The sequence below is a fragment of the Rhinichthys klamathensis genome, unplaced genomic scaffold (assembly GCF_029890125.1).
Source record: "Rhinichthys klamathensis goyatoka isolate OS25496 unplaced genomic scaffold, OSU_Roscu_1.1 h1tg000312l_1, whole genome shotgun sequence".
Lineage (NCBI taxonomy): Eukaryota > Metazoa > Chordata > Actinopteri > Cypriniformes > Leuciscidae > Rhinichthys > Rhinichthys klamathensis.
Genome location: NW_026606830.1, coordinates 522916 through 545764, shown reverse-complemented (window position 1 = coordinate 545764; position 22849 = coordinate 522916). Strand labels below are relative to the sequence as shown.

General features: G+C 37.5%; 1 protein-coding gene across 5 annotated transcripts in view; it reads right to left on the bottom strand.

Annotated features, from left to right (window-relative positions):
• Positions 1-22849, bottom strand: part of lrp1bb (low density lipoprotein receptor-related protein 1Bb) — a 339454-nt gene that overhangs the window by 174983 nt on the left and 141622 nt on the right. For all 5 annotated transcript variants that reach the window (XM_056271238.1, XM_056271233.1, XM_056271236.1 and 2 more), the window contains one exon: positions 13937-14074. In XM_056271238.1, the coding sequence (XP_056127213.1) occupies positions 13937-14074 (138 nt within the window). The remainder of the gene's footprint in view (positions 1-13936; positions 14075-22849) is intronic.

The window sequence follows — 22849 nt, the reverse complement described above, 5'->3', positions numbered from 1 at the left end:
TAATGTTTTGGCTGCATAATACCACATGCAGAAAAGTTCATGATCCTAATAAACTACATCTCTTGGGGATGAAAATAAATAAATCCAAATAGTCCTTTTTTTGTTCAATTGCAACGAGTACCAAAAACAAATGCAAAGCACGCTCTCTAAACAATGACACATGCGGTCTAACCCTTAAAGACCTAAGCACTGATATTGATTTTTTTTCCCCCTCCTTAAATGATAATGATATTTTTGCATGCTGTGTTTTAGGGTGAAGTTCACAAGTTTTGCAAAGAAAAAGGTTTATAAGCTTGCTAGATGCCTTCTCCAGAAGCCTTCACAAGAAGCTAGGAGAATGAGATTTGGATATGTTCATCTTGCATGACCCTTAAATATTCCTACACCTCCATGACCCCCTGTGAAGTATCTGAAAATGCATATTTACAGACCCGCAATGCATTTGCACACTTTATAAAGCCTTCCCTGTAAGCTTGAAGGCTGAACAGAATGGCCCCTCTTATACTCTATAACGTTTCATTAGACAATTAAAAAAATAATCATTAGAAGTACTGTAGTTTATATATGATTTACTGCATGGGCTATATTGTGCAAATTTAGTTGGCCAATGCACATTTTTGCAATCTTTAGAAATCGTTGTTCGTGAAGTTTTATTTTTTTAAATGTTGCCATTTTTATTACGAAACATGGGAATTGTGAAAATAGCCTCCAAAAAACTTTTATATGAAGATTTAACCTATAAATAGTGATACATTTTGTATTATTTAATTGCCTTAAATATTTGCAATTATTGCATCTCTGAGAGTCAAGGTACTGTCTTCAGAAGATGAATAAAATACATAATTGTAAAGAAAATCTACAACTGAGCATATAGTCATGTTTAAAAAATGTCACTATGTTTCTATCCAAAGTTGCACATTTAACTTATGTACAAAAATAAATGAATTGAATATCGCATAAAACATTTGCGAACAAAGCAGCCTTTCCATCCCATGTTCAAGAGAACAAAATCGTCACTTCCTGGGAAATTGTTGGAGAAGCCACTGTGGCTCTTTTTTTTCCTACATCATAAATGACTTGCGTCTCAGAGCGCACAGACGACACACAATAAATGCTGACATTTTGCATTGGGATGCCTGGTGTTTGGGAACGCAATCGTGTTAGACGCTTCTGGGAGAGAATTAATCCAAATCATTTTGATGATAGACTTTAGCTCAGGCATTTCAGAATGATAAAACCAACATTTGAGATGCTATGCAATTAATCCAATTATCCAATCACATTCAAAGTCATTCGAATCACGTGTCACGAGGCAACGTCACGTGAGTTTTTTTGTTGTGCATCAAGGGATTTAATCAGTAAATGTGTTTCCAATCGTAGTGTATGTGCATTTCTTCTTACTGGATAAAAATGCTTTATTTAATGAACATTTTTTTTAATGCGCATATTGTTTCTATCCAGTGTTTTTTAATGCAACATCCCAAAATTGGCATAAAAGTAGGTGGATGGAAACATGATTTTTATACTTTGGAATGAAAATAGAGACACAAAATCACTTAAATGTACTTTTTTTTTCAGTGTACAGTTTCACTGATCTGAGCTCTGATATTAGACACAATGCATGTTGTAAGACAAACAGCAAAAACATATAGTATTTTGTGTGTGGAATATCTGACAAAATGAACATAACATGTTCATTTTCTACTAAGACGACCCCAAAATTCACTTTCGAGTTGTTGTTTTTTTTTTGTCTGCCTTCCTTGCTGTGCCGCCTGTCATTCTCTCTGTAAAGTCTCAGTGGAATACTAGTGCAACAACCTAAAATTATTTTTATACAGTGCAAGCAACAAAGGCCACATCAGCACATCTCTGAATCCCTCTGTCTGGCTGTCACATATTAAATCATGTGGCAATTCCTGAGAAAGGCAACAGACCCAACCAGCTATTGTTCACTGCACTTTTCAGACGTTTGTGGGTGTGGATTCAACTGCACAATTACAATTAGTACAAAGACAACCGATTTACCAGCCTCACAAAAAAAATGTGTGAATAAGACACTATTTGAATCTAAAATGATGAGCTCAAAAAGCTGATTTTCTTCAGCTATTTCAAGACATGTGACTGCTAAACATTCATTACTGTCAAAGGAATGTATGCAAATCTGTTCTTTGATTTCTTACATCTCATGTCTGATTACTGCCATTAACTGAGTACTAATTTATAGAATTAAGACATGTATCTGAAATATATTCATCATTTCAAACCAAAATAATTTCTGTACATTTCTGTGCAACCTTTTGTATTGCTTTAAGATACTACTACTACTAATAATAATAATAATAATAATGTTATAAAAATTAACATCCATTGACACTCCTGATTTTATTATAAAATAAAAATAAAATATTTAAATAAAATAAAATATAAAAAATAAAAAATAAAATATAAAATAATAATAATAAAATTAACATCAATTGACACTCCTGACTCTTATAAAATAAAATAAAAAATTGTTTCTTAAATATAGTAATTAATATAATATAATATAATAAAATATAATATATAATAGTTCATTCATTGACATTCCTGGATCTTGATTTTATTAAAAAATTAAAAAATAAAATGTTTTTCTTAAATAAAATATAAAATAATAATAATAATAATTATTATTATTATAAAATTAACATCAACTGACACTCCTGACTCTTAATTTTTTTCTAAATAAAAAAAATTAATACATATTTTTCTTAAATATAATATAATATAATAGTTATAAAAATAACATTCATTGACATTTCTGGATCTTGATTTTATTATAAAATAAAAATAAAATAAAACATATTTCCTAAATAAAACATTATATAATAATAGTAATAATAATAATGAAACAAAATTAAAAGAAATGTTTAATAAAAGTAAAATAAAAGTGAAATGAAATGACTGATAAAAATAAATAAAATAGCCAAAGTGCTTCAGGCGGTCAGTGAACAAACTGCAGATGGTCTGTGAGAATGGCATCTGAGGCTGACACTATAGCTGGCATGCTGAAGCAGGTTTTTATGGATTCGTTGCTTCATGACATGTTTTAGCAGCAACTCCCGTGACACTTAGATGAAGCTGCTTTTGTAATAGCAAATGCAAAATACACGTTGAATCAAGAGCATCAACCAATTAGGGTGTATCTTAAGAGTAAGAAGAAAAATACCATTTTCATAAAGAAAGCTGTAATATTCCATCAACCAAAAGCGAGGATGTTTTCTCAGCATCAAGAAAAGTGATCAGTAAATGTAATAATCTTGTCAGAAATTAACTGAATGTTTACCTGTGGCTGAATACTGTACGTAATTGCTATTTAGCGCAGTATTTCTTTTCAATGGTTAATCAAAGGCATTCATTGCAAATGTTAGCATACAACATAACACTTTTTTAAATAGCAAGCATACAGTCCCTACTACTTTACATATCACTGAAATATGTGTTCTGAGAAATAACCCCTGTCGCTGTGAAGTCCTGTGCTCTGTAAACAACATAAAATTGTCGAGAAAGAGGCAGATGCATTTTCAGCCAATCAGAAATGCTCTCTGTTTGTAATTGTGAATGTTTGGGTAATTGACATCAGGTTGGCTGACTGATGGAGGTCGGGGATTTGTAGAGAGTGTGAGGATAAACTGAAATCACCTACAAAACCTTCAGGACCGGTTGTGTTTTGATAGTCCTGAAAAAGGTTTAAGCTCTGACTTTGCCATTCATACCACGTAACTTTGACCAGTTGCATTCATGAACTTTTTATTGGATGCATCATGCTTTGTGGAGACAAAAGGCCAGACAAGGCAATGAGACGGTAGGCCGACAGATATCCAAGACTAATCCTTATATCTGCTTTCAAACATCGGTGTGCTCTCATGACCCGACACGTAGCCAGACAGATGGATATTCACAACAATCTGTCTTCCGCTGACGCTGAAAAATCTCATGGCTTGCTAGGCAAAGTTACACCTCTTTTTTGTTTGTTTGTTAAAACAAGATCATGTGATATGTAAAACACATCTATAACGAGGTTTTTTTTTGGGGGGGGGGGGATTATTCCTTTATAAGCAGAAGTAAACACCAGGGTCTGTGTGATTTTTTTTTTTTTAAATCGATAATTTCTAAGAAATCTGTAAAATTATCTTTTTTTTTTTTTTTTTTTTTACAGATTTCTAAGAAATCTGTAAGCATGTTCCTAAGTGGAGTTCTTGAAAAATTCTTAAGACCGTCACAACTATTTTCTTAAGAACATCTTATTTAAAAAAAAGAAAAAAAGAAAGGCTTTGGTGTTATCTGATTATGGCAGATTTGATGAAGACCTGCTCATCAAATTAATGAAAAATATCTCAAGGGCCATATTTTTGCATTGCCTGCAGATTACTGTAATAATCATAAGCATGCACACTATTCATCGCAACTGGCTGCACACTCTGCGTCACATTTTTTTAATGCGCCATGTATTTTATATTGTAATTTTCCAAAAAGTCTGTCTCAAGATGAAGTGACAGTGCTTACACTGTAAGAGTGAATGCGTCTTGTGTACGGGTGCTCTTGTGATAATACTGCCGAAAATTATAAATGCTAAATTATTAAATAAAAAATAGGTCCCTGTTAGAGTCATTTTTGTACAGTTGTTACTGAAATTTGACTTCAGCAAAAAGTTATGTCATGCATAATTATGATCGATCATTGTTTATTGATCAACGGCGCCACTCCTTGAGTACTAAAGTAATATGTATTATCTGTGTTAGTGTTATATTGCAATGCTTAATACTTTAAACAAACCAATAAATTCAATAAACATCTTACCTTTGGGGATAAGTTGGAGGTTATCCTAACTTTAAGAGGTTCATTTTTTTTTTTTTTTTTTTTTTTTTTCTGGAATTTAAACGCTTCTTAAGTTTTGTCTTCAGAACAATCTTGAGAAAAATAAATAGGATCATTCTTAAAAAATATTTTCGGAAATACAAAATATTCTTAACTTTATACTTAAGTTAGAAAATAAGAAGAAAATAGTAGCTAATAAGAATGTTTCGTGAAATTGACACCAGAAGGGAAAAATCTTTTTATTTTATTTTTTCCATGGCAAAGCACTTATGTTTCTTGTGACAGGTGGTCCGCTTCCCCTCCAATCATTGTCGCCCCGGCCCACATGAAGGCTCACCACAGGAGGGGCGTGATAACGGAATGCTGCTGGCAGCGAGTGACAAGGCGCACTTGATGCTTATTGTGCCCCGTCATCGCTGCCATAAATCCAGCATCCAGCCTCTCCTGTGCTGAGCCAGCCTCCCCTTGTGCATCAAAAACTGTCCTCGAGGTCAAAGTATGCTGCCACATGACGGGCCACCAGTAAGCCGTTGACTCCCTGGCCTAGCCATGCGGGAATTGTCTCCTTTTCAGGGGCCCTTCCTTTAAAATTCCAACAGAAAAAATGTCAAGGACAGATTCTCACTTTAGAAGCTAAAAAAAAAAAAAAAAAAAACATGGCAAGAGATCAGTGGGAGTCTTGGCTCACTTGTTTCCCCAGGTAACAACTTTCTGTGACTTTCTGAAATAGAATAAAACACAATAAATTATAAAATAAAAAGGAAACTAAAAAAGTGTCTAGAAGGGAAAATTCAGTCATTCCAAACCTGTATGACTTCATTTCCTCTGTGGAACATACAAGCATGGCCGTAGCCAGCTATGAGGTCACCGAGGTCCGGACCTCGGTCATTTTTTTTACATTCAAAAATAAAATGTCAAGCTCTCTGAATGATTAATTAGCAGTGTTTAAACCACCTCATATGAGTGTTTGCAATTCATGTTGCTGCGAGAAGCTGGCGCAGTGAACTGAACGGGGCTTGAGAGCGCGTTGTGAACGCGGGTGCAGCCTCCGTGTTGCCAGATCCACCTAATAGAAAGGTGGCAGTAGTCACCTGTTTTTCTGATTTAATGTGACACTTTAGGAAGTTATTAATGTGGAAAGGTTTAGTGATATATTAACCTTATTTCCAAAACACAAGCTTTGAACTTATTTCGGATTATTATTATTATTTTGTTTTGCTTGTTTTTCGTAGCAATATCTGGCAACATTTAACTGTCGGCATTAATACATTTAAAAAAAAAGAAGCATAGACAAACTGTAATTGCATAAAGCTACCACATTCGGTAAGACAAACGCAATGACAATCGATTATCTGTAAGAAATGTATAACACTATCAAAAACAATAGCATAAAACAGATCTGTATGTTAGCCTACAGAATGAAATTTGCCAAATAACTTACTGGCCAGCTGGAAGACGGCTCATGCTGTTTAGTTAACCTTTCACAAAGCCATCATAAAAACATTAATTAAAGCAGTGTTTCTCAACTAGCAATCTATTCAGTCAGCATATTTGTGTTTGATCTGTGTGAATTTCGTCCGAATTTGACGAGTGATTAAAAGATGGCTAATTCGTAACAGTTCGTACGACCTCACTCGTACGAATTAGTACGATTTTTGCTAAAACGTACATATTTGACGAGTTGCCCAATTCGTATGAATTCGTACGAATGACCCTGACCCCGCCCCTAAACCTACCCATCACGTGGGTTTAGACAAATGTACAAATTCCTACGAATGAGGTCGTACGAATTCGTACGAATTAGCCATCTTTTAATCACTCGTCAAATTCGGACGAATTGGTCGTGAGATTGCGTTGCACTTGCTAGACCTACTTTTTCTTTGCACAAAACTCTCCAGAAAGTGCCATTTTGGTTTATTTTTCACAAAAAAATCCCGGGGGGGCAAACCCTCGGACCCCCCTAGTGAGAGACTACCCCACACATAATTAAATCCAAATTTAACCCCTGTATATATATATATATATATATATATATATATATATATGCCAAATTCCATTAAAAAAAAGGGTCACAGCTTAATGTCCATTGGGAAATGTGGGTCCAATGGCCAAACCATTATTATAGCAAAATTCTTTACACAACACCCCGGACCTCACTAATTTTCAAACCCTGGTTACGGCCTTGCATACAAGAAGGTATTTAGGAAAGTTTTAACTCTTTGTACATACAGTAAAAGTCAAAGTGGTCCAAAACAACAATGGACATCACTGTAATATTACTGTTTATGGACAAAAAACACTGAGATGTGCTTTTTTTACATACATATTTGGTGCTCCACAGGAGAAAAAAAAAGTAATACCGGTTTGGACCACACAGGGATGTGTAAATGAACACATTTTGGAGTAAATTAGGGTAAATTTAAGCCACACAATAATGTTTGTGTAATCTTTTCTGCATTTCACCTCTGTTCTAACTTGTTTCTTAATCTAGCTTTCAGCAACACTTTAGTTTAGGGTCCAATTCTCACTATTAACTATAATTGCTTATTAGCATGCATATTGCTAGGATATTGGCTGTTTATTAGTACTTATAAAACACATATTAATGGCTTATTCAGCATGACCATCTACATCCCTTAATCCTACTCAATACTTAAACTTAACAACTACCGCACTAACTATTAATAAGCAGTTATTAGGAGTTTATTCAGGCAAAATTCATAGTTAATAGTTAGTTAGTAGTGAGAATTGGACCCTAATCTAAAGTGTGACCCAGATTTCTAATACACCTGGCATTGTAAACTCTTGTATTGTGAACTACTATTATTCAGCAATGGCACATTTAATTGATTGAATTAAATAAAGTGACAGTTTTAATATAAAAAAAAACATATTTCAAATAAATGCTGTTGTTTTGAACTTTCAATTCAAACTGAAAACGGACACTTGGTTTGATATGTTCTATATTATGCAACAAGATTTAAAGTGTTTTGAGTGTGACTTGAACAAGATTATCTGACTGGCAAATTTTTCGGATAGAGAGAGGAAATAGAGTTGAACCCACATTTACGCCACCACACACTGTTTCAGGGCTTATGCATTGCCCACTAGATCACGTCTCCAAATAATCCATTCCAATGGGAAGCTCAACAGAACATTGACCAAGGTGAATTAAACCAGTGCTGAATGAATGATAGAGTGGAACTATGAGTGGGCACAAAATGCATACAATTTTTATTCTTATCAATAACATAAAGACAAAATTCTTCTAAGTGATGCACACATATGGACTGAAAACTGCTTAATACTCCACCCACACAAACATGAACATGAGTGAAAAGAAAGAGCAGCAGAAGTCTGTAATTTTACTTCCCCATATGGATTAATTACAAGCCAGCTCTGGAGACCTTTGTGGCCTTTGCTTCTCCAAGGCCTGTCTTAATCCAATCCTTTGCCTGGGTTTCAAGGCCCCCTAATTAATCTGGGACCAAATTAAGATGCTGATCTTTGCACAAGCCATGGTCATTGGAGAAGCAATAGTGTTTAATAAGCATGCCATAGGTCTGCCTCTCTGAGAGGAATTCGATTTGTTGAAATGGTACTCTCTTGACAAATTAAAGTTCATTCAGCATGTATCCAAATTCATCTATCTCCGATGTTGTAGTAAATGCCGTATTTATCAAGAGCTGTTTGTGTATGAAAAGTGCACAAATCTCTGGCATAATTCCATTACACATTACTACAAATGTGATATAGGCCAGACAAGACAGATTCTTCTTTTAATAGCACAAGCAAATTTACAGTAACATGATATTTATGTCCATTGTTTTTAAAAGATTTGTATGTTCACCAAGGCTGCATTAATTTGATCAAAAATACAGTATTTTAAAATATTATTACAATTTATAATAGCTTTATAATACAACATTTTAAATAGCTGATTGATTGATTGATTGAATTTGAAGAATGTCCAAGCTGTGAATAGTTACTTAAATCTTAACCCAAAGTGCAATAAGCATAAATGATCTCCTGAATTCAATCATGTGTTGGAAATTCCCATAAATATGCAAGACAATAGCATCCGTGTAAATCATTTAGCATCTCAATACATTTTTAAACCTCCCTTCCTGCAAAGAAAAAATAACGCTGTAATTGGATTTGATATCACCAGATTGTAATGGGTTCTTTCAAGACATTACAGGAGGTAATTATTTGACAAATGATTCAGATGATACAGTATAAACAGAAGCAAATAGTGATGCATTTTTAAAAGTCAAAAAGGAAAGTGGGTAAAGCTAGAAGCAAATCAGTCAGTCACAGTCGAGTTTAACTTGTTAAATGTTTGCTGTGGACTGGATTTCAGTTGCCATTATAGAATATCAATGAGAACACACAACCTTCAGTATAAGACACCACAAAAGTCATGCATAAAAAAAACCATAAGCATATTAAATAAGCCAGCTATACCATGATTATCAGCAAACAAGATTGTTCCTACTCCTCCAGATAATCCTATTAGTGAAAATAATCAGACTATGAGACTAAACATGAAGCAAAGGCTCCTGGATTAGGAAGCGTTGGTTTCAGGGTTAATCCTTCAGAGTTAGCCTATGCCTTTATGAGCTCAGACGGGTCAAAAAAGTCAACGGTGATTGCTTGTTATTGCACAAATTTAACCCTGTATTATGGTTTAGGACTATCCCCAGAGGAAGCATAGTCAACTGCACATTAAGCGCTACACTCCCATTATGCTATTCAAATGAGGTACTTGACTTTCACATTTATGGTACCCTGATAATGAAAGGTGCGTGACCCACTGAAACTAACAATATGAGCAATCTTCAAACAACAGTGAACTGTACAGCATCACTGAACATCATCAGTTTAATCAGAAAATGACCAGCAGCTAGTAAGGGGAACGCTTGATGTGTTCTGGATGATATTCCAAAACAAATTCAATAAATATTCAAATAGCTTATGTGTAGGTGAATGCACTCCACTTTTCTTCAAACCGAAGAGAAAACAGGAAATATATTTGTACCGTTGTTAACGCTGTTGTCCTGACCCTGGGGATACTGTTTATTTGTTTATATGAATTGTTGAAAATCAAAAGTTAATCAAGTGAAATAATTGAATGCTGTTGAGAGGCAAAGTGAGGGAGGGAAGGTACATCAGTGACATGGTTTTTCATTACTTCGCAAAAGCAGAGTTGTCTATTAACAATGTCGTCTCCAAATCTGTACAACTATGGGAATGACTGTTTCATTTAGTTAATGCTGGCTGATGTGCATATTTATTCATTTACTTTACACAAGGGTTTTGTTTAGTAATAGAATTATGTTGGGTGATATCAATACTTGTATAACTACAAATAGAATTTGTACCATACATACACACCTCTATTCAAATGTTTGGGGTCAGTAAGATAAAACCAAAAATACTTTTATTCAGTAACGATACATTACATTAAATGAAAAGTGACAGTTGTTTATAATGTTATAATGTTAGAAATGTTTTCTATTTTAAGTGAATTTCCATTCATCAAAAAAATCCTGAAAAAAATGTATCATGGTTCCCACAAAAATATTAAGCATAAAACTGTCTTAAATATATTTAAATATTTTCAACAATAAGAAATGTTACTTGAGCACCAAATCAGCATATACAAATGATTTCTGAAGGATTATGTGACACTGAAGACTGGAGTAAAAAAAAAGTTTTAAAATAAATAAATACCAATTTCTAAAAATATGACTGTTTTTACTGTATTTTTTATTAAATAAATGCAGCCTTGGTGAGCATAAGTGACTTCTTTCTAAAACATCAAAAAAGTAAGCGGAGAGGTTTAATGTACAACACATATGGAGAATTATTACTGTAATCACATTTCAGGGCTTAGAAGAGACTTCCTCTGCACTGCAAGATACTTTCTCTAAGCTTTCTTCTTCTTTTTATTTTCTACTTCTGTAATTACTCTAATTGGTATGTAATTGCTTTTGAGAAAAGGAATCATGAGCTGCTTTTTAATGACTGAACATAATGCAAGCACGTAACTAGCACAATCAATGAAATTACCTAAGGGTGTTCAGTTGTTACAGCATTTCAGCATAAAGGCAATGGAAATTAAATTTGTTCTGATATTAGCTTGAAATCATTCCTTAGCGGAAAAAAACCCCTCATTGTCATTCCTATGAAAATAATGACACAACTATCGGTATCCTGTGATGTGTTGATAAAAATCTGAAGAAGAAAAAAACTAATACACAAGTTCAAAATTATACCTATTGACTAGCCCTTATAAATCTATAAACAACAATCCATAAATAAGTTTTCATATCGATTTCAGGCTATCATTAGCTGGTTCTTCGAATTACAACTAATAATAATGTCGAGCTGCACAGTAAGCATTTTGATAAACAGGTAAAAAAGTCTCTGGCAGCCCATTTGTGAGACATTCACATAATCACACGTGACTATGACCAAAGGCTGTTGCCACAGAGACTTTTTCTTGTCACTTGTACTCTCACAGCTTGTGAGGAACTTCTGAAAATTCCACCTAAAAGCTCCTAAATTCAAATGTGCCTCTCAGCTTCACCTGTCACGTATCAGTGCTGGCTGAGAGGAGCGAGATTTTGCACATTGAAAAAGTGGGAACCAGGTGGTGGAGAAAAAAAAGGCTTTCTGAAAATCCCCACTTCACTGAAGGACAATCATTAAAATAAAGAATTGCCGAAGTGTGTGAAGGTGAAATAGAATGCTGTCTTTGTCTTCCATATGGGCACAGTTTTTTATGTAATGCCCTCCTGGGATTCATTATGTATTCATTACTAGAGTGGGAAGGAAAGTTTCAGCGGAGACCCAGCTGCCATGCTCCAACTTCTCCGCGGTGACCTCATTTCCTCCCGTCTGCAGGTGTATGGGTAGAAACACATGCCGAATGTCCTGACCCAAACTCCATCAAAGGGGCTAATTGAATGAGTAAGCACTGGCCACTGAGAAGTATACCATGTTGCTTACTTCAGCAGACGGATCAATCACCAACAAAAACACGTCTGCTTGTGTCTAGACTTTACACTTCTGTCTACCTGTAAATCTGTCTAACGTATCATTACTAACAGCTGTATGCGGTTTAAAAGCTAATGTCATTTTCCATTCGTACAAGCTGCAAAAACATCAATTTAAAGGTAAACAAATAAACAGAAGAATGACAACATTTGCAGTATGACTGCATTCACTGCAAATGTTCCCTTTTTCAAATGTAACTGGCAACCCAGGAGTCTGCAAACTGAGCAAGAGTAGAACGAAAAAAAAGGATTTATTGCCCCAGGTACTCGTTGCTTAATTAGCTGTATCTAAAAACAAACAAATGGAGGAGGAGAACAATGAACATAATGTCTCTTAATGCTTCCTAACACCCAAGGATAACTTTCTGTGATACATCACTTCAGGCTCCGAGCACCTCTCTCTTTATCTGCAATACGTCAAGTCAAAACCTTAATCTTTCTGCCCACTGAACTAGACCAATCTCTTTCCTTGTGCTGTAAGGTGATTGCTTCCTCTGTCAGGGAAAAGGTGTTTTGAGGTTAGCCCTTCCTTCGGGGCAGATAAACCTGATAAGGGAAGCGCTAATATGATCAAGAAGGGTAATACTACTACAAACACAAAATAAAATATTGGTTTTTATATACAAATGTAGTCCATAAAAAAAGACACCTTTCCACTGTTTCTGTGAGTAAATATAATTTGAAGTGAATTTACAGTGAGATCCAAAAGAGATCCCTAGTGAAAATGCTTCTGTTTAACATTTTTAATATAATTTACAAAATCTAGAAATACTAAATATATATTTGCTTTGGCCTTTTTTTTTTTTTTTGATAATTTAGATATTTAGATAGTCAGGACAACTATTGTCAAAGATGATTGACATTTACCATACAGTTTGGATTGGCGGTATGGTTCTGTTCTGGGCAAGAACTCCCTACGCATCCATGCAGCCTAGCATGGATAAGAGCAGGGAGAGCAGCAATACCCCCCCCCCCCCCCCCCCCCCCCCTCCCCCCTTAGGGTAAACAGAACAGAACCAACATGAATGTATTGCAGATATCTTTTTTGTCAATATTTTAATGTACAACAATAATTCGAGAATTTATTCTGATTCAAAGGGGAATCAGATGCCAAATCCTGACTGGGCGAGAGGAGGAGCTGGGGATGGAGGAGGGTAATGAGCTCCTGAGAAACGCGATAGCTGCTGATAATACTGAAGGAGCTTATATATGTATACAGTAATAGGCGTCGTATTCCTATAGGTAGATGTGGATCAGCCGAGAGTCAGCTGATGCGAGCTTGACTAATGTGACCTGCCAGAACTAATGCTACGCTTGATTTAAATGTGCCACATTTATTATAAATAAATAAGGTAAATATGTAAGTAAATAAGTATGCAAGTAAGTAAGTAAACAAACAAACCTTTGGATCTCGCTGTGTAATGAAACCGAAAAACATGAACGGTCACATTTCTCCAGCAATACAAAAGTATTTACTTTTCTCTCTAGACTAAATAACATGTTGCTTCTCTGCAGGAACCCCAGCAATCCAACTGACATTATAATCTTGTGTGGTTGAATGGGTCAATGGCCTGTTTTCAGTCAGGCTCTGGATCAAAGGGCAGGATCAGATGCTCCTGGCACTCCCCAGATGGGTGCCACACTCTTCCAGTTCACCAAAGGTCACACTCTTGGCCAGCCTGAGGTGCGTCGCCTCAACTAACAGGCATCCACCCAATGCCAACTGCTGAGTCGGTATTGTCATATCACAGAGTCCAGGTGGCTCCACCTGCTTGTTATTGTGGCTTGGATGATTGTGAACAAAAGTAGAGTGTGTCCAACATCACACCTGCTGCGTCATTCACCTGTTCTCCTTCCACTAGAGCCAATTGATGTAAAAATATGCGGCATTAGGCTATCAAAATAAATGCGGATGGTGTCCAAACTGTGAGTTTATTGATATTGACAGATCACAGTATAGTACCTGCATAGCTAATATCATCCACAGACATTATAATGGCCTACTTTAGGGTACTCACCTCTACAGTGGACTCCTTCGTCAAAACCGTCCTCACAGTCTTTCGCCCCATTACAGAGCTTGTTGAAGTGAATGCACTTTCTTGTCCCAATACACTGTATGTGATTTAGGGGACATCTGACTATCACCTCCACCGTACCTAAAGAACAGGAGAGAATGATGGTTTACATACGAGTATGGTGTAATTTTGTAAAAGCATATCATCTGCACAATTTCACTGCACTGTCAGTAATTACTTTAATAACTACTAAGACAGTTCAATGCAAATCTACGGAGTTCAGACAAATGTCACTTGTTTCAATTTGCTAAGCTTTGAGGGATGCAAATGAAAATGTGGAACAATCCAGTTGATTGAATTTACCTTTAAATGCACTGCCAGCCCCAGAGTGATTTAATTTTGTGGCAAAAACTTTCCTTCAGCACCATTTCCTGTCTGTTGTTCTTTAAGAGAAATGGCTAATAGAATGGGCACAGGATTCTCATTTACAATTCATCCTTCCTCTTACCTATCGTAATGAATGTTAATTTAATTAGCAGGATAAAGCCAATACATCTCGTACTGTAAAAGTAAAGTTCTGCAATGCAATGAGGTTGCAGAACCAGTTTAATCAAACAGGCAGTTGTTTCAAAGGAGAAATTTCTATAACAAAAAAAAAAAAAAACTAACTAAATATATAAAGTTTGGTGTCAGTATGTTTATTTTTTTAAAATTATATTTTAAATAATATATTTATAGAAATTCTTACTTTTATTCTGCTTCACAAATTCAAGTTGATTAAAAGTGACAGTAAATATATTTGTAATGTTACAAAAGATTTAAAATAAATGTTTCTAAATATATATATATATATCGGATTTAAAAAAAAACATTAAGCAACACAGCCGTTAACAAACCTCATGATAATAATATAAAAATGTGCAGCATTGTCATTAGAGGAATAAATAACATTTTCAATGTTAACATTTTCTTGATTTTTTTTTAAGTTATTTAAATTATGAAATTAGGAACATATAACCAAAAAGTTAATGAATTTAAAACTCAAATTAAATACATTTTACACAATGATTAAAGCTGAAGTCGGCAAGTCTGGCAGATCGAGTGGATTTACACAATTTTGAATGTTTACAACTCTCATGGCCCTCCCCCACTATCAACGAATACCCTCCCACCGTGACCGAGTTCATGCTCGTCAGTGCGTGTGCACCAGATTTTCAGTGAACGCGCCCGTCTCATCAGCATCCATCAACACCATGGAGTATTTGGAGGTATGCTGTCCTGTCTAATCTACCGATAGATTGCAATTGCTAACGTCATACTCTAAATGAGCTTACTTGATTTTCCGCCATCACTCTTCGTTACTGCGCGAACTTCCGCGAACTTCAGGCGTGTGCATGTGATTGTAACGTGCGCGAGGGGTGGCGTGTGCCCGATCTGTGATTGACAGTCAGATCTCACACCCCCCTGCGCTGATTGGACATGATGAACCGGGAGCTGTGGATTTTTGCAAAACAAATAACACGCTCCAGGTGGAGTTAGAAGCTCGGTTTTTTTCTAAAACCACTTTATTTATGTTGTTCTATCAGATTATAGTGTCGATTTCACTGAATATGATCAAAAAAATGTTGCCGACGGCAGCTTTAAATATGTAGCCATAAGCATGCAAAAACACTGCAGAAACAACATTATTCAGGAATTTACAAAGATAGACTCGAAATAAACAATGAAGTTCACTAAAACATGTTTTACAGTAAATAATAGCATTGCTGTAAATAGCCTTTTTTCTCCATAAAATATATATATATCAACAGTCTGTAAATGCAGCCACAAATGCAAATGTGTTTACTTGAAAGCATTACTCTGTACAGTTAACAAACGCTTACATATAGGCTATACGCTGCTAAGCTATTTTGAATCACTGTGAGTGAGTGAGTGAGTGAGTGAGTGAGTGAGTGAGTGAGTGAGTGAGTGAGTGAGTGAGTGAGTGAGTGAGTGAGTGAGTGAGTGAGTGAGTGAGTGAGTGAGTGAGTGAGTGAGTGAGTGAGTGAGTGAGTGAGTGAGTGAGTGAGTGAGTGAGTGAGAGAGATAGATAGATAGATAGATAGATAGAGAGAGAGAGAGAGAGAGAGAGAGAGAGAGAGAGAGAGAGAGAGAGAGAGATGGAGCCAAAGCCTCAGAGATATCTATTGACATGGTTGCACCAAGCAGCTGTTTAAAGATTCATGAGGCACATAGGTGACCCTCATCTGCTTGAGCAGCCACAAGAACACATAAAACACGTCTAAGTGAAACATCGACTTCCATCTCGCACACTGTGAATATGTCACATTGCACCTTAACTACATTGGTATCAATTACCATAACTGCAACACAGCCACTTAGCGTGAGATTTATAGCTCGTGTGACAGGACCCCTTACAAATCTCCGGAGTCCCAGTTTCCTCCGAGCTCTGATTCTGCACCACTGAAAACATCCTCCGGAAGAGTCGGAGTTATTCATCGGCTTTCATTTCGACTTCATAAGATAAAATGACACCATAATTAAGGGGGTCGTTTAGTGGGGGATTGTCATCCTTTAACATATAATAAGCGTATGATTTACTCGCCAATGCACACTTCTGCTTTCCAATAACAATAATTCTCTTCACAAAAGCATCTCATTGTTCACACAGACGTTTTATTTTTTTTTCTCTGTCATTTTTTTTTAGACCATCTCTTTCTGAGCCCCAAGGATATTCTAAATTAAGGAAAGTCAAATGTAAGTGACCTCAACTTTGCATACTCATATTTCAAACGTGAGTACAAAAGGCAGGCTAATCAACCTCACAACCTTGTGGCTTTTCTTCAGAGAGTTAGAGGAGAAGATACAAGACAGGCTTTTCAATTAAAACATCATTTGTTTCAATCCCCGGCCTCTCTACATGCATACATGACTCAGCAGATATAAGTGTCAGAGGGATTTCTGGGCCCAAATATGTTGATTAATATCCGTGCTAATTTTCAATTAAAATTGTACAGATATACTGGCAAACATCTCTCTAATTATGCATTCATGATGTGCTTTTCCATTATTCATGAGTAAATACAGCAGCAACACAACTGAGGAGGCACATGTCACATGCATTGCTCTGTTAACGGAGTGGAGTGAGGTGCTGTGACAAACTGTGATTATCCTAATAAAACTGCATTGTCAAATACAGAATCATTCCACTCACAAACTGATTGGGGACTAATCTAATCAGATAAGAGGGAGAGATGAATATTCAGGAGTTTCAGATGCACCATGCCGGATCACACAGATGGCGTCTGTGCAGTTGAAGGATGATAGGAAATTATTTATCTTCACCCTGTACCGAATTAGAAGCCAGATAGCACTAGTGGCGAAACATCCTCCATCATGAGAAAACTCACGAAAGTGGAGGCGGAAAACACATGCTTATGATACTTGCATGTAGGAGAGCTGTCCAAAAAAAAAAAAAAGCATTGGAGATGAGTAACAGTTTATAGTGAATGTTACATTTATGCATTTGGCAGATGCTTTTATCCAAAACTTATCTTATCAGTTTATAAAGTCGTCATCTGATTGGTTGAATTCTACAGGATTTCTGAGAGACTTGTGTGTCTTTAATGCTCTTTAACGGTCTGCATAGAAACAAAATAGTCCTGACGCATGTGAAGTTCACTATATAGGGCCAGATTTACTAAACAGGGCAAATTAGTGTGAGAGCACAATTCCAAAAAAGTGCCAATGGGAGTGGAAAACGTCTCGTGTTATGACTGTAACCCTTGTTCCCTGAGAAGGGAACGAGACACTGCGTCGATACGACACTTTGGGGAACACCCTTAGCGTAACGTATCTGAAATATGAATGAAACTAATCCAATCCTGATTGGTGCTGCGTCATGACGCAACATGTGGTGGCAAACACGGAAGCTACAAAGGGTCGCCGGCACACAACAGAGTTAGCTTCTGCGATGAAGCAAGTCGCTACCAGGCAGGGGAAGGCGTGGCGGAGGGATGCAGTGTCTCGTTCCCTTCTCAGGGAACAAGGGTTACAGTCATAACCCGAGACGTTCCCTTTCGAGGGAACTCGAACTGCGTCGATGCGACACTTTGGGGAACAAATACCCACTATGTCACAACGAGCCCTGCCTGCGCACAGGCACACTTAGGATGAGAGCACTAGAGTGCCTGGCGTAGAATGAATGTCCAGGTTATAAAATCTGATAAAAGTATGAGGGGTGCTGCGCACCTGATAGGCCATAGAGATAGCCTGAACGATCCAGTTACTGATGTCCTGTTTGGATGCGGGAAGTCCATTCTTGGGCGACTCGAAGCACACCAGCAACTGGTCTGACTGCCGCCACGAAGACGACCTCTGGACATAAATCTTGAGAGCTCTGATAGGGTAGAGCAAATTAAGTATTTCTTCATCCGCCGTCACGTGAGGTGGAAGATGAAAAGCCTGCAGAACAGTAGGCCATGCCACATTAGATGGCACTTTAGGCACATAGCCCTGCCTGGGATGCAATATAGCCTTAATGTCGCCTGGAGCATACTTCAGGCACCCATGAGGTATAGAGAGCACCTGAAGGTCTCCTACTCTCCTCAGAGAAGTAAAGGCTAATAAAAAAGCTACCTTGAGGGAAAGGTTCTTGGCCACAACCGACTCCAGAGGTTCGAAGGGGGCCTCGACCACGATCAACTGCCAGGTCCTATGTGGGAACTCTGGTACACGTACACCTTGAGTGTGGACGGGGTAAGACTAGCGATCTTGGAGGAGCTCCAGCACTGAAGCCAACCGGGCAGTTAACTGGGTCAACCTCACGCTCTCTACACCAAGTGGAAACACATTTCACTTTAGGCCGTACAATCTCCTCGTGGAAGGAGCTCTGGAACTAAGTATGGTCTCAACCACTCCTGCCGACAGACCAGCCTCTAGGTACTGAGTCCCCTCAGGGGCCAGGCCAAAAGTTTCCACATATCTGGTCGAGGGTGAATATTGAGCAGCCACGTCCTCGGCCACGTCTGTACCATGGCATCAAACCCCAATGGGGCTGGATGGGTGAGAGAAAACCACAGTGGACAGTGGGACGTCCCTCGAGACGCAAAAAAATCCACTTCCACTGGGCCGAACATCTCGCATATCAAGTCTCCATTCCCCGGGCCTCAGCCCCTGCCTCGACAGGATGTCTACTCTTTGATTCTGGTCCCCTGGGACGTGCATTGCTCTGAGAGATAACAGTTTCCCCTGGGACCACAGGAGGATCTGATGCGCCAATCTGGATAGAGGGCGTAATCTCAGAACCCCCTGATGAATTAAGTAGGAGACCACCGACACATTGTCTGCGTGGTGACCCCTGAGGTCTGGGAGGAAGCTCCTCAGAGCTCTGCCATCCATGACCGTGCCCGAGCCCGTGAGGGGGGCATCTGTCGAAGCGGCTTTCCGGCGACATGACGCTCCCACAGGGCCTTGGGACAGAAACCAAGCTTTTTTCCACATAGATAGGGACCAAAGGCATCTGTGCGTAACCCTGATCATGTGGAACGGGTTCCCCCTCAGGGAAAACCCCTTGGTTTTCAACCACCACTGCAGGGCCCTCAGGTGCAGCAGGCCGCATGGAATGACGTGGGAAACTGCTGCCATGAGCTCCAACACTCTCTAAAAAGCTAACTCTGTTGTGTGCTGGCGTCCCTTTGTAGCTTCCGTGTATGCCGTCGCGTTACGTCATGACGCAGCACCAATCAGGATTGGGTTAGTTTCATTCATACTTCAGATGAGATACGCAAAGGGCGTTCCCTAAAGTGTCGTATCGACGCAGTTCGAGTTCCCTCAAAAGGGAACTATACTGATCTCATAACGTGCAAATTAAAGAACACAGAAGCAGCTGGATCATACCATAATGACCAACACCATCAAGACCAGCGCAAATTAGTGTATGGTTTAAAGTCCCCCTATGGTGAAAATCAAGCTTTTAACTTTGTTTATATGTCTATGTGGTGTTTTCAATATGCTTTAAGACAAACCATGTACAAAAAGTCAACACCATTGCTGAGTATTTTCTCCTTAAAACTGCAGTGAACCAAAGACAGTCTCAAAAACGCAGTTTGAAATCGCTGGTGTTTCTGACGTCACAAACTACCTTGTAACCAATCACGTCCAACGTGTGATCGTCAACAAGAGGATCTCTGAGCTGGTGTGAGTGAGTGGAGGCGGTGCTAATTTGCATATTCATAGAACCGCGTATACTAAATGAGGCAAGGGTGTAGAGTTACATTCAAGCTATTTTAAGACATGAATAACTTTTTTTCCAAGGAAAAAACTTTTAAATATGACCAGCGCAAACCTTAGTAACTACCTTGCATGATTCATTTAAATACTCTCCTCCCATAAATTATGCATCTGAAAGGCAAAGTCCTACAAATGCATATATGATAAGATCAGCCGCAAAAATAACCCTGTCCACGCCTTTTCAGCGCAAATTTTTCACTGCGTACGTCTTTAGTAAATCCTGACAGTAGTTTTTTAACACCAAAATAGGGTTTGCACTGGCACAAGCTGTTAGTGAATATTCCCCCTAGACTCTTTAAAACATGTCTAAGAGTTTTACACGCCGGCCTGTTATTGTAGGGGCATTGACTTTACATTTTTAAAGTCAATTAAAATTGTTGCATTATTGCTTTACATGGGCGGTCCTTGGCCAATGAAAGCTGCTATGGAGTCTCACAGAAGGTCTGGCTACACAAGACTGCTAGACCCATGACTAAATCAAACAGATCAGATTATCACTTGAATTTTTTTTTTTTTTAAATGGCATCACATTTTGTGCAGGTTTCACTTGGTGAAAAAAAGATAACAAACGAACAGTTGCATTTCAGTGCTTACTGAATAATGCATTATAAGGCTGAAGAAGGAAGGCTCAGGTGATAAATTGTTATTCAACCTATGGTGGTAAAAGAGGAGCTAGTCTAAAGTTGGTGTAATTGCATTGATACCTTTTTCTATATAAAAAAAGCAGTTTAAGTCCTCTTACAAATGCACACATTATTTCACTCGAATTCATTACTGTCCAAGGTCTTGCCATGCCAGCTGTCTGGCTCTGGTGTTAAAAGGCCTTCAGGATGAAATGTAAATACGACCCACAATTTGGTGTCCAAAGAAACCAGGAGTCTCAGGAAATCAAATGATTTGGACTGAACAATAAGCATACAGATGGAGTCCGCACTCTTGCTCCATACAAAGTAGGGCCTTGACAACTGAACATTTTGGATCATTTGGCCTTTTCATTAACTTGCTGGAATGGGTGCAATGTCACATTAAAGATAGTCCACTGCCAAAATAAACCCTTCCTGCAGTCCCTTTCCCTGTTCCTCACATTTTGTTTATAATTAAAAAAACATGGTGATATTTACCCACTTTTCTCAATGTGAAAGAGGAAAGATCAGCTGTGGGTTGCTAATCCATCTACTTAATGTGTAACGAAAGGCTTTCGTATGAAATCATCCATTCTGTCTGTTTAATCAAGAAATCTAAAATAATGAATTCTTTCAAGGAAAATGATTTAAAATTTGCCATGGAAAGCACAAGGGTTGACGCAATGCCAACATTTCAGTAGTCAATACCAATACCTGCGAAATTTCAATCTCAAAACCAATGTTGTTAACACAGCAAAAATGTATATGATTACATGTTAATATGAATAGATAAATAAATAAAAGCATAACATTTAATTTAAAATTTTTCATTTCTTTATTCTTCAACAAAAGATTTAAAGGGTCATGAAACCCTAATAGTTATGTGTGTAGAACATCATAGAAGACCATTAAACCATGTGTATATTGTGTTGTGTGTAATGGTAATTTTCAGTGTGCACTTGTGTGAAGTTTTGATGCTTTCAATGAGAGAAACAAAACTGTCTGAATTGAAGCCGTTGTAGCATTTTTTCAAACCTGTGGTGAGAACTGACTGCTGCAGAAACAGGGGGTTTCATGACCCTTTAATGTAAGAGAAGTCTGTTTTATTTTTTTTCCGAAAATGTTGTACTTTACCAAAATAATTGACAAAGACGAGCATTTACAATGCACCTAATGTGCATCTGAGACTAATCTGATTTTGTATCATAAAAGAAACATAAAACATGTACATCTCTTAAGTCTTAATAACAAGCAACTGTATATGATGGTCCTTTTCTAAGGTCACAAACATACTGTAAATAACCAGTAATTCTCACATGATTATGTGTACGGCTCTACCAATATTTGTCTAACATCGCTGACATTGTATAATAAACTCCCACATTAAACACTCCTAAAGTCATTTCTTGTTTACTGTAAGGTTTCCCTTTATCCTTTCTGCTATCTCCATTTTCTCTCCTACACATTGATGTTTTTTTCCCTCCCTTGCTTTAGGTCATTGACATTTGAAATGTTCAGTGCACTGGCATTTGAGACAAAAAAGCCAGGTTAAAACTGACCTTGGACAGAAAAGCAAACTGTCCGCAGTACATGAGGTCCCTGGGCATGTCTTTTGAGCACCACTTTCACCAATATCTCTAAGAACCAAAGAAAGGCCTCAGGTCCAATAAAAACACAAGCTAAAAGACAGCTCTACAACAGTTAGAAGACAAAACCACCCAATATAGCTCCATCCATGGTATACGTGCCGTCTCGTTTTCAAAAGGGATGATCATATGGGCCTACATATGGGGTTTTCAGAATTTGAGGTCTCAATATGGTTATTTAATACATCATACAGCACAAGAGCACATGCCCCTAGATGCAATGTTCATATATATGCAAATAAGACTAATATCTGTGCTGCAACACTTTAAAGTGATTTGAAAGAACATATCTCCTCATAAAAGCTTGGAAGAAAATGAGAAAATCTCAACACAATCTTGCTGGTCATCTTCTTAGC